Consider the following 15,101-nt stretch of genomic DNA (forward strand, 5'->3'; position numbering starts at 1 on the left):
TGCCATGAACTGGATTCTCTTAATTCAACGCCTTAGTATTTTTATTTAAGAACCAGAAACAGTCGTTTAGCAGCTTGCGTGGTGCCATACAGACGGTTTTCGTTTATCGAACGCACGGTACTGTTTGGTGAAGGAGCCAGCGCTGTCGCACGTCGCGCCGCCATGCGTCGTCCTTTGAAAACCGGACGTGCATGCAGCAACCCTCTCTAGAAGGGAGTCGACCCCAAACATAACCCAACTGTGTATGAGTTTTCGTGTGTCGCCGTCCGCCGATGCAACGATGTAGTGTTTTCATATAAATTTATTAAATATCATTAATCTAAAACCCAAATTTGCAAGGAATGCATAACGACGTGTTGAACAATAGCATAGTTTATCATTAATTATGCTCGCAAGTGAAAAATCATCGATTTCGCTGTATTTATGATGCAAAGAAGATGATCTAATTCAATAAGTGCATAGTAATATAAGATATAACGTGATAAAATTGGTTAGTGCAATATGAGTGATAACAAGCCAGAGAAACCCAAAATATTAGGGCCTAAACCCACCATAGCCAACAAACCTAAATTTATCCCACCGGTTAACCTTAAGCTTCAGCCCCAACAACAACAACAACAACTTCAACTACACCACTATCAGCAACAGTCATCGACGCAACCACATCCTGCCCAGAAACGTCCACCAATGAAATGTGAGGATGTCTCGTACCATCAACAACAAGCGCAGTTCCATCATCAATTGCAACACGATAAAGTGCATTCAGTGATACAGCGGCCATGCAGCTTCAATCAAGATTGCATTAAGAAGGCACCGAACTCCCCGAGCACAGTATGTTGTAGTATTTTATCGAACACGGCACAAGACTGCTGTGGAGTGATTAAGGACCTAAACGGTAAGCAATTGTGCAAGAACGAGTCGTTAGACTCCAACTCGTCAGACTCCGGCGGCTTTAAGGATTTCATCCAATTGGATCTGACAAAAGACGTACCCAAACATCACCAGCGCCAAATATCTCAACCAGACTTTAATAAATTGCTTATTGCGCCGCAAGGACACACCAACGAAAAACTTCCGACTACTCTTATAATTACGAAAAACATTCCATTGCAACGAATGTTCCACATCAACAACAACAACAGTCACAACATCATGCACCGCATTACAATCAACACCAACCTTTGAGACAATCAAAACCATACGTCGCTAACGCACAGGCATTGACGCCATACCTGAATCAGACGCAGGACAAACTGCTGAAGATCGACTCAACTGATGGCGAGATGTTGCCACCCCCGCCGCCGAGACAGATAAACAAGTTGAATCTGGCGCAGGCGAGCCAATTGTTCTCGGAGAAGACGGATGTCAAACCAAAACAACCGGCGCCGCTGATATCGCAAGGACAGTTTCAACAGTCGACGAAGAAGTTGGAGGAAATGCTGTCACAGCGCATCGGCGGGCCAATCAAGAAGGGGCCAACTTGTTTAATCGAAGGCGAGTCCAGTGACACCGAACAGAAGTTGCTCGTGCAAAAGCAGTTTCAGCAGAAGTTGCAAGCAGATCTCCAGCAGACTGTCAAACATATTCAGGAGAAACAGAGCATCGAGTATAGACTGCCGCAAAATCGGAAGTGGAATGAGGTAGGAAGTTGAAACCCTTACTGGTTCGGTATTAATATAATTTACTACTACAAATTTTATTTGCTTTTTTTTACTGGAGAACATTGTTCTACTTGTGAAAAGGAAGTTTCATTAAAGTCTAAACTTGGCAGCATTCCCTTACTCGTACTGTACTATGAGTCTAAAGCGCATATATTTCTATATTTCACTTGGTATTATGCTCAACGTACAAATGGATACCAACTGTTATCAACCAAAATGCGATATGCCGAAGTGGAGTTTCGGAAATGTAATTCATATTGTGTCATTTTATTGAAAATTCCTATCCACTTGTGTAATGCGAATATTGCCGGGTTGCGCTTTACTCAGGTTCGTGTTTATTTTCGAACATTGCGGAGTATAGGAATGTGCTTGTATACTACTACGAAACAAGGAAGTGGATATATAGGCTCAGTTTATTGTTAGGTACTTGGAAGTTGAAGCAGAGGCATACTCCGTTGCTCTTCTCTTGGCACCTCTCATTAACCATCCTCCGGCACAATGGAGTATGCGAGTTTGCACAAACCACTCGTGTTATAATTACAAACTAAGTGCTCTCGACGTTTCGCTTATTTCAGCAGTATTCAGTAGAAATTAGTACAATGATGAATAAATTATTTAGTACACATTCCGTTTTGTATTTCAATGATCTCAAGTAAGCGATGATATAATATAAAGTTCTGAGATAATTTATGGAGAGAATATTTTAGTACATACATCTAAATCATCAAAACATATCAAGTTTGTACTAGTTTTTTACGTATAACCATTTATTACTTCATTATTCATGCACTTACATAATTTTATAATTTCTAATTACCTACGTTCAACAAAATGATAAAACTAACATTAGTTATAAAATTTAGGCCCATATTGCACAGATAATACTCCTATGCCAGCATAAAAATTTCAAAACACAAAACTCGAACTCTTTGTCTATGACTCAATGAACGTTTTGCCACAACATGGAAATTGACGCCCGACCAATGTAAACGTAAACGTAACCTTGAATTATGTAAATATTATTATTAAATTTGTGGTCATCAATGTTGCGCATGTCTGCGCTACGTGTGCTCAATCACATTAGTCGATAACTGGTGTCCGCGAGGCAAGCAAGTGTTCCATCCGCACGAAATGGCCGCTTCTTTAAAAACTTTCGTAATCGTTTACAAAACAATGGAAATTAACGATGAACAAGATTTCTAAACATGATTAGAGCGTGATGGCAATGGTAAATTATTATTGATAATGAGAAAAAACTAAAGATGACTAATAAACTAAGCGTATCTAAAAAATATTCCAGTAATTATAATTGTATTAACAATTTATTAATTTTACAATTGGAATTTACTTTGTTTTAAATTATATTTTACGTTTACATAATGTTTTGTCATGTAACGTGTCACCCGTCGAGTATGGTCACTGGCATGTCATATGGTAACAATAACAGCACGCCGGTTTGCGTGGACAACTAGTTAACCGGTTAAAACTATATTTATTTTAGAGATCAATGCTTCTCTTTGTGTTGTTTTCGCAGTAACCGCGACGCATGGCTGAATTTTACAGTGTTGTGGACGTGTCAAAAAACAAAAAAATGTTGACGGATTCACGCACGCACCGCATCGATAATTTAAATTTTTAATAATAATAACATTTGGTTTATGTTTGCTTATTTTTATTTTTGTGCACATCAAGTTCTAAATCCATTTATAATTTGTTTATTTGATTGGGTGCAGAGTATTTTGCTGTTTTATTGTGGTCATAGCAAATATTTAAAATTAAATTAAAAATTAAAATTATGATCAAATATAAAATATCTCCACTAATAGATCTAATTATATATTTTTTCTATTTTTATCAAAGTGTATTGTGCTAATCGATTGTACACCTTCTGATATTATTTATTATGTTACAGAGCAACAGAAGTCAGCCGGCGATTGGGCTCAAACACACGCCGAAGTCAAGGGTGAGTGCAATTTGCGTTATCCCATGTATTTAATTAAATTACTCTCGAACCGATTAACACCGCCGTGCTCAAGCGAGAGCCTTCCACGAATATACAGGTTCTGGTTGGTTAACTTGAAATATCAATTTAGGAGGATTTCTACTTTAGAGTAAACAACGTTAAAGGGAAACCACCTTGTTAGCGACATTAATTGCACAAAGAATACCACACAAACTACAACTAAATTTGCCTTGTTTTTCAGTGCGTATTTAAACAATAAGGTATATGTTAATATTTACTAATCAGGGTTATATAACAATGCTATTTTCTTATCTGCATTGTTAAGGCAGGACTGTGAATTATTGTAGAATTAATTCATATTTCAAATACTTAAAATTTCACTTTGAAAATAAAATTTTCTGTAATTGGGTTATAACACCAACATTTTTTAAAATATAAGTATTTAATACTTACATAGGGTTATGCTACATAAAGAATTTACTTATTTCGAATTTACGTTTTTAAGTAAGAATTTTATGCATTCATCTATCAGTTGTGCACTAATTGTGCATTGGACATTTTGTATATTTTATATAGAAATTTCAACAAACACTGCCAAAATTAGAATTTAAAACTTGTGGCCGAAACGAAATACACCGTTGATGTTTTCGTCAATCACTCACTTGTAATGCCTTGGTTGGAAACGGCTGTAATGAACAATTACTTATTACACAGGTACAAAAACATGGTATTAGTCTGCAGGTACTTACAAACATAATTAAAGGATTGAACTTTCCCCTCGATGTTTTAGAGAAATGCACAAGAAACAAATTATGAGTAAAACCATTACAAAAAAGTGTTTTCGACGTTGTCTAATTATGTGTCTAATTACGAATCGTAATTAAGCCGATGTGATAAACAAACGTTGAAGAAGTATCAAGGACGAACTCCATTTCCAAAATTGATTCTGATGTTTTTAATGTTTTTATACGCGCGAGCCCGGTACCTTTCCACCCGAGAGGACTTCAGAAATGAATCATGCCGGGTTCGCCGGCAATGTTTTGCTTTCGTCTCACTCCCTCGTGGCGCGCTCGCTGGCCCCCTCTGACTCAGCGCCGCTTTACCTTGCCCGCTTCACGCCGTCGCGCCGCTCTTGCAGTCTTGCACGCCTCGCACATTCGAAGCGCGAGACCGCGCCAACAACCATCAGAGTTACCCGCCGCTGTGCGTTGCGTACCTTCGTGCATTCAACGTTTTCAATGACGCCAAAACTGTTCTATCCTCGTCAGTGGCACGAGTGTACTCTGTGTATTTTCGATGCACGTACGCGCACCCGCTCGTGCCGCCGAGCTGTTTGTGCTTGCTAGTTTGCTCGCTTGCTCTTGCCAACGTTTGCGAACCTTGGTGTGCGTGCCGGAGTCGGCCGGAGTGCCGAACGTGTGCGACGTGCGACCAAACCAGACACGCTGCGCCGATCAGCGCCGATACTCCCGACCGATCTCGACATTCAGCAGTTGCGCGCTGCCGCCGGTTGTCTGCGCGCATATCCTCGTTTCTCGCTCGCAGTCAGTTTTTCGTAAGCGTTGTGTGAGGCGTGTGTCTGCTTTGCTCGGATAACATGCGCGTGTGTAAATCGGCGAATAACGAATCGCGCGTTTTTATTTGTACGCTTTAATTTGTTTGAAACAAACTACGTTTTCTCGTGATTAAAAACTAAAAAGCTTTTGTTTGTTCCAACTGGGAGAGGTTTATGATTTGTTAAATATACGCTGTGTGTGGTGCAGTGGTGCATTTTGTTGACTGCGTTTTTAATTCGGATTTGGGATTATATTTACGACAGTTGGGCTCATAAAACTCTGGAAGACAATACGTTATGGGCTGGTGGAGTGATTTTCCTCAGTAGGAGTGTTTTTTATCAACATAACTTTACAACAGGCTACAAGAAGTGGAGATTAAACATCTGTTGACATTTATATTATTATAAAAGGTTAGTGCTTATGTTCACTTTGATACAATGCCATTTACCAAAATCAGAAAGCAATACGAGTCTTGAATACGGAATTAAATTGTTAATTGCTACAAATTAATAACAGCCTCATAATGATTAATCTATGAATTAATTGAATGTTTGATCTGGAAACTTGAAATGAACCGATCACAAATTGAATATAAGTATGTTTACAAAGCGTTTCGTTTCGTTCATTCGCGACTGAACGCTGACATTCGGTTGTCATTAGTTTTTTTTATTAATGTTTTGATTCGTGTTTTTTCCTTGGCGTTTTTTGTTTCGTCTCGTGTGTAAATTTGTTGCGTTTGCACGGCCACATAACATGTCCTGTAAAGCTGTAGTAACCGACGTCAACAACAAACGCGTAAACGAGGGAACGTAAAGAAGCATATTCGACGACTACTCTCCTGAAGCCGGTTTTCTTCGACCCCGACCGTGGTGCAGTCCTCGTCTCGTTTGGTACACACGCGCGGCGTGTTCCGTGCGTTTGTGCACCTCAAGACGCTGTGCGGTTTGCACTCTTGTTCTCGCTTTCGTGCGTTTCTAGTTCTTGTTCTGTGCTGTTGCTGAACGTTTTCATGCCTGCGTGCGACTAGCTTCACGGTGCTGTTTTTTTCCGCCAGCCGCGTATATTTGACATCTCAACGATGGAAATCTTTTTCTGTGCATCTGTCTCAAGCACGCGCGAAGTACTTCATTGAAATAATAAACTGTAATGTACTTTTGTACTTAAAAGTACAGCAGGGTAATTTGTATTTAAAAAGATCTACTAAGTTTTTCACTTACCTGTACTGAAAATTTGCTTAGTAATTTATATACTCGATATTCTTATGCATTTCGAGTAGTAATTGAAATTTTGTGGTGGAGAACCTCGAAAAACAGACTTAGTTGTAATTGAAGAACGGAAATGTGACTCTTAAAATCAATGTCGTTTTAGTTTTGAGTAATTTTTCATCGATGTCTCAATTGACGACTCTTAACACTTTTTAACCTGTCACATGTCATAGGTTTAGAATGTAGCTACATCTGATCTTGTTTTGATCAGCAATATCTGCACTTCCTGCAGTTCCTGCAGTTGACTTATCTTTAAATCATATAAATTTCTCTGTGTAGGTGGTTTATAAAAGTCAATAACATTTTATGATGACTTTAATAAAATATTTGGTGTGCGTCGTGTCAAATAACGTACAGATAGTTACACTTAGAATTTATTTATTCGTTGGTGGCATTTATAACGGTATGCTAAACCGACAGCTTGACAATGCAAAAGGCAGGCCGCACAATCCACGTGTAACGCCAGAATGGAAAAGAATGCGCGATATGTTGCACCTGATTTTTACAATGGGGACGTTTACAACGTTACTCGATTGTTGTCGATTGACACCTACACTGGAACCGTCCCGTATCCCTCACAACATTATTCCGACTGAACGTGCTATACCTGTCAAACCCACAGATTATGGCGTGCATCGGATTAACAAATTATGTTCAAAGAATTTACTCCGATACTTCTTCGAGAAAATTGACTGCAAAAAACTTTTCGGTTTTATCTTTTTGTTCGCGTTCGTTTGCGTTTGATTGAACTTTGATTTTAGAACTCGCTCTTTTGTTTGTGTTTATCACGAGTTTCGTTTTTTAAAATTACTTCCATCTGCACGATACGCTTGGCTAAATTAAATTCTCGAGGAAATCAATTAAGGAAATCTCTGGAAAATAAAGCATTATTTAAATATTTATTATTTTTAATTGTTGTAAATCACAAAAGTTTTAACGTTCGCCGTTTTAGGCTGTTTAAAACTGAATATTTTCGATGCTAGTTCGGCAATTAAACCTTATCACCATGCAATAAACAGCTAGAATTGATGGCGGATTTAAATATTACGGCATTTTCCATTTCCGAACAATGCACGCAGAGTTACCTCAGAATTTATTGTTTTAGTATAGCTTTTTCACCATGCTTTGGAATTAAACCTTTTTTAAAATTCATAATAATTGTTAATTGGAAAATACAGCGAATATCAAATTTATTCCACAAACTAATAGTAGCCGATATATTTTCCAAATTCCCACGTTTTTATTTCAATATAATATTTTAATGACTAATTTTATTAATAGGTATACTTTGAATGTTTTGATCTCGGTCAGGAAGTATTTAACCCAAAAAATAAATTAATAATTAAGGAGATATTTATTGTAAATTATAATCAAACTATTGAATTGACACGAATTAAAATCAATTTATGAGCGAGTATAAATCACGATATATCAAAAGCGCGCTTCTCAGTGAACAAACATCGAGCTAAACGATGATTTACTGTCAATATAAATTAGAGCTACATTGTAGTTCATTCAATAATAATCCTAAATTCAACTATTTTGTTTTTGATTTCTTAAAATAAATAATCTAACTCTTTTTGAATACGTAAATAAATTTACTATTTCCATCAATACAATATTCTGCATGTTGCATAGCCATCAATTAAATTTTATGTCTACGTGTAATATCACTTAGAATACGCATTGATTATAACAGTTAAACATTAATAAAGCACTAATATTGAAAGACAAGACAGCATAGCAGGCATTAAACGGTCATAACTTATGTTATTCCGTGCCTTGATGGAACGAACTAATTAAATTAATGTCAATTGAAAATATACGAAACTCATCCAATAAAACGAAGAAAAAAAATCATGGTTCTTATCAGATATTGATGAAGAGTGAGCACTGAATACACGAGTGCAGTTCTGGATGCAAGTGTGGTCGTGTCAAGATTTCGTGTCTGGTCTGAGTAACACGAGTAACTCTTTCGTGTTTGTGAGTATTTATCTCTGAATGAATAAGCGAATAGAACAAGCGATACGTGGAGAAATTGGTCGAGATGGCGTTCAAACACGATTTTTTTCATGCCTCATCATAACGCGTGAAAGATCAAAGCCGAAAGTGTTACTTCAAAGTGTTAATGGTGGTCGGTTAATGTTCACTAGCTCGACATGGCGTATCAGATGAAATATGAAAGAAGATGCCTGAACGCGGAAAAATGAAGGGAAAGTAAATTTACAGATGACCTAATTTATGTTTAGGTAATGTAGAGTAGGATTTATGCTTTGAATATAATGTGTTTAAATGCTTCGTTATTACACAATGAATTAGTAACGTAAATCTGAATTAAGTACAAAATGTTGAATATTATAGAGGCGTGTAAGGTACGGAAATGTTGTGCGTCAGAAAGTTAACGAACATTTTTAGAAATATGGATCAATGTGTTTTAGGCATAGCCAAATGTGTGCAAGACTTAATATTGGGGAGTGCTTTATGTCGTTTGTATCAAATTGAGCCAAAAGCCATTTATGTCACTTGAGACACTTCAGCGTGCGCATACGAGATGCGTGTAATTTTATATCATACGCCTTGTTTTACGATCGCCTGTTCCACGTTCGTGATCGTGAGATAACTATTTCAGCATCTGTGGAATTTATAGGGAAAGCCCAAGATTCAAAGGCAACTATAGTTCCTTCAGACTGTCAGCTTCTTTACTAACTCTTTTTTACCTTTGATTTGTTGTTTTTGCAGTATTTTATTTTTATGTCTCCTTCGAGCAGCAAAGAGGAGTTGAATGTTCGGTGCTTCTACACTTTTCAAACTCTCAGCACACTTTAAGACTTACAACTTCATAAATCCGGTTTAGCCCTTACTCATGAAAGTGTGCACATACTGGCTAAAGTTACGGAAACACTTCCTGTGGATGAGTAGCATTAATTTTCACTAATTTATTCGTGGAAATGGCTAATAAATTAGTTTCGTGGTAAAAGGATTTTAACTTTTTTTGTGAGCTAACGATCTCGTGTGTCTCGTGTACTCGTACACAGCGAAAACTATATACCTATTATCTGAAAATCTATAAAATGTATGTTTGGTGTTTTCGACTCGCCCAATTGTATTTTTTTATTGACTTGAATTTTTTATTTCTTGCACTTTGGACGACGTTTCTTCCGTGCTGCCTTGGTTGTAATGAATTCCATCGCATTTTCGCCTCGCGACGTGTTTGGGTCGTAACGAGAGTTTAACGACTTTTTCCACGTCTGCCTAAATTCATAACTAAACGGTGTAATTGCCGTATACTTTTAACAACATAACAACCAAACAAGGATTATTTTTCATCCACAATCTTGATTTAAGACCTCACAGTTTTGTTGTCGTCGTTGTCGTTGTCGCATTGTACGATTTTTATATTTTCTTAGAGTGCATGCAAGTTATCGTGTTGTAACGTTTGCGCAGCAGCGTCATGAATAAATCCTTTAAATTATTTTATGTTGTGCATGTAGGAAATTCAGGCGATAAAACAACCCACGCTAAGTTTGTTTGTAAGATTAAGCTATCAACAAAATTTAGATATTCAAAATGCCAGCGTCAAAATGTTTCGTTTCTCCATACATTCCTAAATTGTGCTTCGCCGACGACGATTTTATGATTACGTATGTTAGGTTGTTGCCAAAGAAGCCAAAACAATTTGAACATGCACACGAAGAAAGGAAGGAAACGAGCGGCATAAACGGATGTACGATGTATGTATGTATGTATGTCGAAAGTGATGAAATGGTCAACGTTAGACAATCGTGTGTCTACTGTTTATATTTAAACCTGCTATGTTTGTTCCCCATGCGCATAAATTTTTGTTACATTTGTCGCGAAATTTTGTCTTGTTTGCTATCGTTATCACATTGTCTCTAGTATAAAAATCCATCTAACTTTTTGCGAACATGTAAGACGTCAACAAGTCGAGCGAACAAAAGCCCAGACAAAATTTGACGCACCCAACAAAGGCAGTTGCATGATGAAGAATAGGATAGAGAACGAGTGCGTCAACAGAAAACTGGTCGGGAAGGAAGCACCAGAAAACACAAGACGGCAGGAATATAGGGAACACAGGAAGAATATCTGGTTCGTCAGGTTTTCGTTTACACGCTTTTTGCTAGACATTCTGTCGCCCGCGTTTGTTTTCGGTGTGTGTGCGTTTTATCAATGTCCTAAGTGTAACATAATGCAGCATAACACCAGGAAATATGTGAATCTGCGGCGGGGAATCAAGTTCAGCACTTAAGAATCGGTCATAAAATAAAATATATCGCGCACCACACAGGGTTGCAGCATGTCGTTGCTTCTAACTAAAGCATATCACATGCAATCATCTTATGATTATGAGTCGAGTTGGAATCGATAAAATACAGGACGCAAACCAACCATATCATAGACATTAGCTACAGTATCCAGAAGGATATTTGCTTTCCTCCTGCTTTAACAAATTTGTGATTCGATGTGCATAATTTAATCGAATTTCGAGGTTGCAAGAGCGCATGGTAAAACGTGACCAATTTCTGATTAAGGCACAATACATCCGTCGATTTTTCTACGTAGAACGCGAACAATGCGCTTATTTTGATACAGATTAAAGTTGTAGTTGTTTCATGGACTTTGAATGTTGTGCTCAAGGTGTGGGTGCGTACTATCGCTAAACTGGTTTTATTACCAATTTTACTGTCTCGTGAGGTGAAAAAAACATGTATGTGTAACGCCTTGAAAGATTCGTGTCCGCGTGACATCTAAAACGTTGAATTTCGGTATGGAATTTACCATATGGTCAACCTATTAACATTCAGAAGCAAAATATAGGCACAAGTACTTGAATACTTATGGTCACAAGGCGCAAAGCGATTCCCTTGATTATTGCCTATTACACGCCGTTATTAGTATAACACGTGTGTTGTGCCGCATTGTGCTATAGTATAGCACTATTATTGTTATTATCCCATTTGCTTATACGCCTCTGGTTCTATTAAGACGATAAATATGTAGTGGCCACGTGCTAGAAGGGCACGTGCGGTTGAACAGCTTGGGTCTGCATGGGTACAATCCACAACAATAACCATTATATTATTTTGCGATTTTTGTACGACGCACCCACTCTTGAGGTATAATGGAAGCCTAATATTGAGGTTTTAGAAATGGGACACATGTCCCCATCCTAATGTGCATAGGCTTCAGCACACAATCAATACCTTTATCATGAGGGTAAGTTGTCGATTGTTGAATAAACAGTTTGATTATAATCAGAACTTATGTTATATGATGGCTTAATCCACAAATCAAATGTAGCCGTTTTCGTAAAAAGATGGTAGTTTTATTGTCATCGTGCAATCTACTGTAGATTTTATTGCTTGTGCGGCGAAACGAAGATGGCTGACGCGCAAAATGAAATCATTCGTCATCGACCTCGACCCAGAATTGCCTCCTAACAATGTGTGTCGTACGAAAGCAAGTCTATTTGTTATTCGAATTCTTCCATGTGCACACATACGTTTTGCACATTAATGTGACGTTTTGGTCTTTGTTGGTTTCATATTCGTTTCATGATTTCTCATTGTCCACTTTACTTTATTTTATTTTCAGAGTCGTTCTACGCATGTTTAATGGATATGCTAAACGACATATATACCTAATAAGGCCAACAAACATGAAAGTTTTTTGCTTGTGACATTTATCCTGCAATTAGCATAAATTGGTTATTTTTCTTTTCACTAAGAAAATATATGTCCGCCATGAACAAAACAATAGGCGCGCGTCAAATGCTAATGCTCTACTATTAACTATGCATCACACTAGTTTTGATTTTTGCAAATTCCTAGTTACTTTCTAATTGTGTGACTTTTGACAGAAATTTATGTGTGGTATTAATGAGTTATATATTTTTATTGCTAGTGTAAAGGGGGCCTGTGTGATAGAGTTAAATATACCTGCAATAAATTGGCTTTATTCGTTTCTCCTTGAATTATTACCACTGTCGATTTCATACAGTTGCTTGACTTAATTCCTTGTGAGAGTCGGTGCGAGACCGAAATTTATTGCTTGGCGATTTGCGCCCGCTGACGTCCAATTAACACGTTTGGCGTCGTTGTGCTGTAACACTAATAAATAACTTTCGTTTTCCGCAATACTGGTTCTTGTTAATCAAGTTGATAGCATTTTAGCTTTGTCTCGTATTGGCAAGATTCCTTAGTTGCCAGCCACGTAAAATTGATCTTTTGGGGAAAACAAAATATTTGACCATATAAAAATAAATTTGTTATAACCAAATTTTGTCAAAAATTAGAATTGGCATCGACCAGCATCAATGTCTACGGTTTTTTTTTTAATTATACAGCCGACGTAATCTGCGGCATTCGTAAGTGGTCACGTGGTACATGACTTGAGTAGTATTCCGTTATCAGACAATTCATTTAGATAATAATTATCATTATCTCATGTTCACAGTGATGATTTTTAGATGTGCTACACATTTTTAAGATGAAAATTCTATGGTTGCACATTTCTATGAGCATTAATATATTATTCTTAAAAAAAGCAAGGAGAAAGAATTAGCTTTTGCCATAGTGCGGTTTGCCAATTTAAATTTCAAATCAGTTTGCAATAAGTGCGCTCTCGTTGTTCACTTATTGGCTATGCTTGGTTTATTATTTATAATTGCAAGGCAGTGCATAAATAGTTATTCTAAACTGGTCTTGAGCCAGATTTTGCCAATGCTTTGATCTCAAATATCCGAGTTTATGGGCAACTTCATTATTTCCCCACTTCATGCTTTAGAGAGCGACCGATAAATTGATTTTCAATGAGGAAGTCAAAACGAGAACTACGTATTTTTAATGTTGCTGAAATTATATTCGAGTTTTGAATGTAGTAACTTTTAGATGTAGTGCGTGTGCCGAACAAAGCAAAGAGCAAACATCAGTAACAATAGTACAAACAGCGAATAACAACAATCAAAGGCATTGTGTTATTGTTACAGGTGAAATCGACATACGACGTACCACGTACCGAGTATGCGTATGTAATGTACTAAGGTGGATGCTTAATTACACGCTGGAAAATTTGTTGTAGGAACTGCGCTTCGCTGCTTGGCTAAGTAATTGAATAAAACAAATTGAAAAAGTAGCGTGTACCTATGACGTGGTTCTACATATTGTGCATATTTATTGGCTCAATTTACGACTCCAGAAATAAATACACATTCTATACAATTTGTTCGATGTGTTCAACTGAGCATACCAGTGGCTTTTAAATTTAAATTGGCGAAAATGAGTTTAATAAAACCCATGAGTTAAATTGTGCACACTTTCCTGCGTGCATCCCATTGTGGACGAATTGAATTTACAATTGAAATCTTTTTTTATTCAAATTGCGAGCAAGCGACCACAATGAGAATCCCTCGGCTTTTATTTAATTTAGGAGTGACATGCAAATTTAAATTCCATTTAACTGACGCGCATAGATTACGGCAACAATTTTGTTAAATCTATTATAGTTTCAGTATTGTATATCAAATTGTGCAACCGAATCTGTCCAATTCTACCAATTGGATTGTACCAATTCATTTGGAATGTACACAAAGTAATTTTTTAATGTCTAGGTTTTAATTTTCACATTTTATTTGAGCTTGAATTCTAATCATCCAAATTCCCAATTGACATTTTTTTAACTATCGAGCCAATCCCATAATTACGTGTTATTTCCTTTGAACGTCCGTACCACGTTCCTGTAAATTGAATAAACTGTTATGTAAATGTTTACAATTAAACGAATGCGGCAACTATGTGTAACAAACGAGCCAAAACACGAGCACGAAACACATAAGAACCTAATAACATTAGCAGAAAACAATAACAATGCAAATTGTTTAAAAGGATGCAAGCCAACACGACACGTCGTCGTCGTCATCGTCTGGCTGTTTAAATATTTACGGAGCGTTCACAAGTCACTTCCATAACGACAGTTGTGTGTAATTAATGGCGGCAGAAGAATCTCGTATCCTAACGATTATATTATTACAATACATAACACACATACTGCAAAGCATTTCGTACAAATTGCGTGGGAATATGAATAATAAACTTTTAGCTTACTTCCTCAATTTGAGCAATATACAAGTGTTGGTTTTATTCAGGTGAAATAAATTAAAAGAAAATAAATGTTTTAAAAATGTTCAACAGACACTTGTTATGTTAACACATTGAAAAATTAATTAGACATTTTCGCCACGATATTTTTCTTATGCTTGAATGAATTATAAAAGAAAATGAAGTTTAATATTAGAATAATTTTATTATCAATGTCATTACTGAGTAGATGCCATGATGCAATTGTTGTTATGCATGTTTCTCTTGAATCGCTGCTGATATCAACGCGTTTTATGATTATATTGGTAATGAATTTAAAATTTAATTACGATAGCAATATAAATGCAAATGACTCATCATTGTGGGTTTGAACCACTGTTTTATGTGTAGACGTAAACAAATTCTAATTTCATCCTTTGCGGGAAGCATCATTATCAAATATTTAAATTTGTCCCGCTTTATCAAGGCGCTAAACTCTGATTAATAAGCAATATTACTCATTATTTATTTATAGCGTGTACCTACTTCTGATATCAATAATG

The 15,101-nt window shown here is 36.8% G+C and overlaps 1 protein-coding gene and 1 long non-coding RNA gene across 3 annotated transcripts in view; one reads left to right on the forward strand and one right to left on the reverse strand.

Annotated features, from left to right (window-relative positions):
* Window positions 1-222: 222 nt before the first annotated feature.
* Window positions 223-15,101, forward strand: part of LOC135793526 (ras-GEF domain-containing family member 1B-like) — a 33,984-nt gene continuing 19,105 nt past the window's right edge. The window contains exons 1-3 of one of the 2 annotated variants that reach the window (XM_065304527.1): window positions 223-1,034; window positions 1,115-1,640; window positions 3,574-3,624. In XM_065304527.1, coding sequence (XP_065160599.1) covers window positions 502-1,034; window positions 1,115-1,640; window positions 3,574-3,624 — 1,110 coding nt within the window. In that variant the 5' untranslated portion in view covers window positions 223-501. Of the gene's footprint in view, window positions 1,035-1,114; window positions 1,641-3,573; window positions 3,625-5,163; window positions 5,591-15,101 lie in introns of those variants that run through there. The other variant, XM_065304526.1, reaches the window with a different exon arrangement.
* LOC135793528 (uncharacterized) lies at window positions 4,084-5,009 on the reverse strand. The gene is made up of 2 exons (XR_010548645.1): window positions 4,374-5,009; window positions 4,084-4,310 (listed from the first exon to the last, which is right to left on the reverse strand). It is a non-coding gene; the product is annotated as an uncharacterized lncRNA (long non-coding RNA).

Source organism: Atheta coriaria, unplaced genomic scaffold, assembly GCF_025399875.1.
Source record: "Atheta coriaria isolate IRGN ID8LTWV9N9 unplaced genomic scaffold, Caltech_Dcor_3.1 hic_scaffold_6_pilon, whole genome shotgun sequence".
Lineage (NCBI taxonomy): Eukaryota > Metazoa > Arthropoda > Insecta > Coleoptera > Staphylinidae > Dalotia > Dalotia coriaria.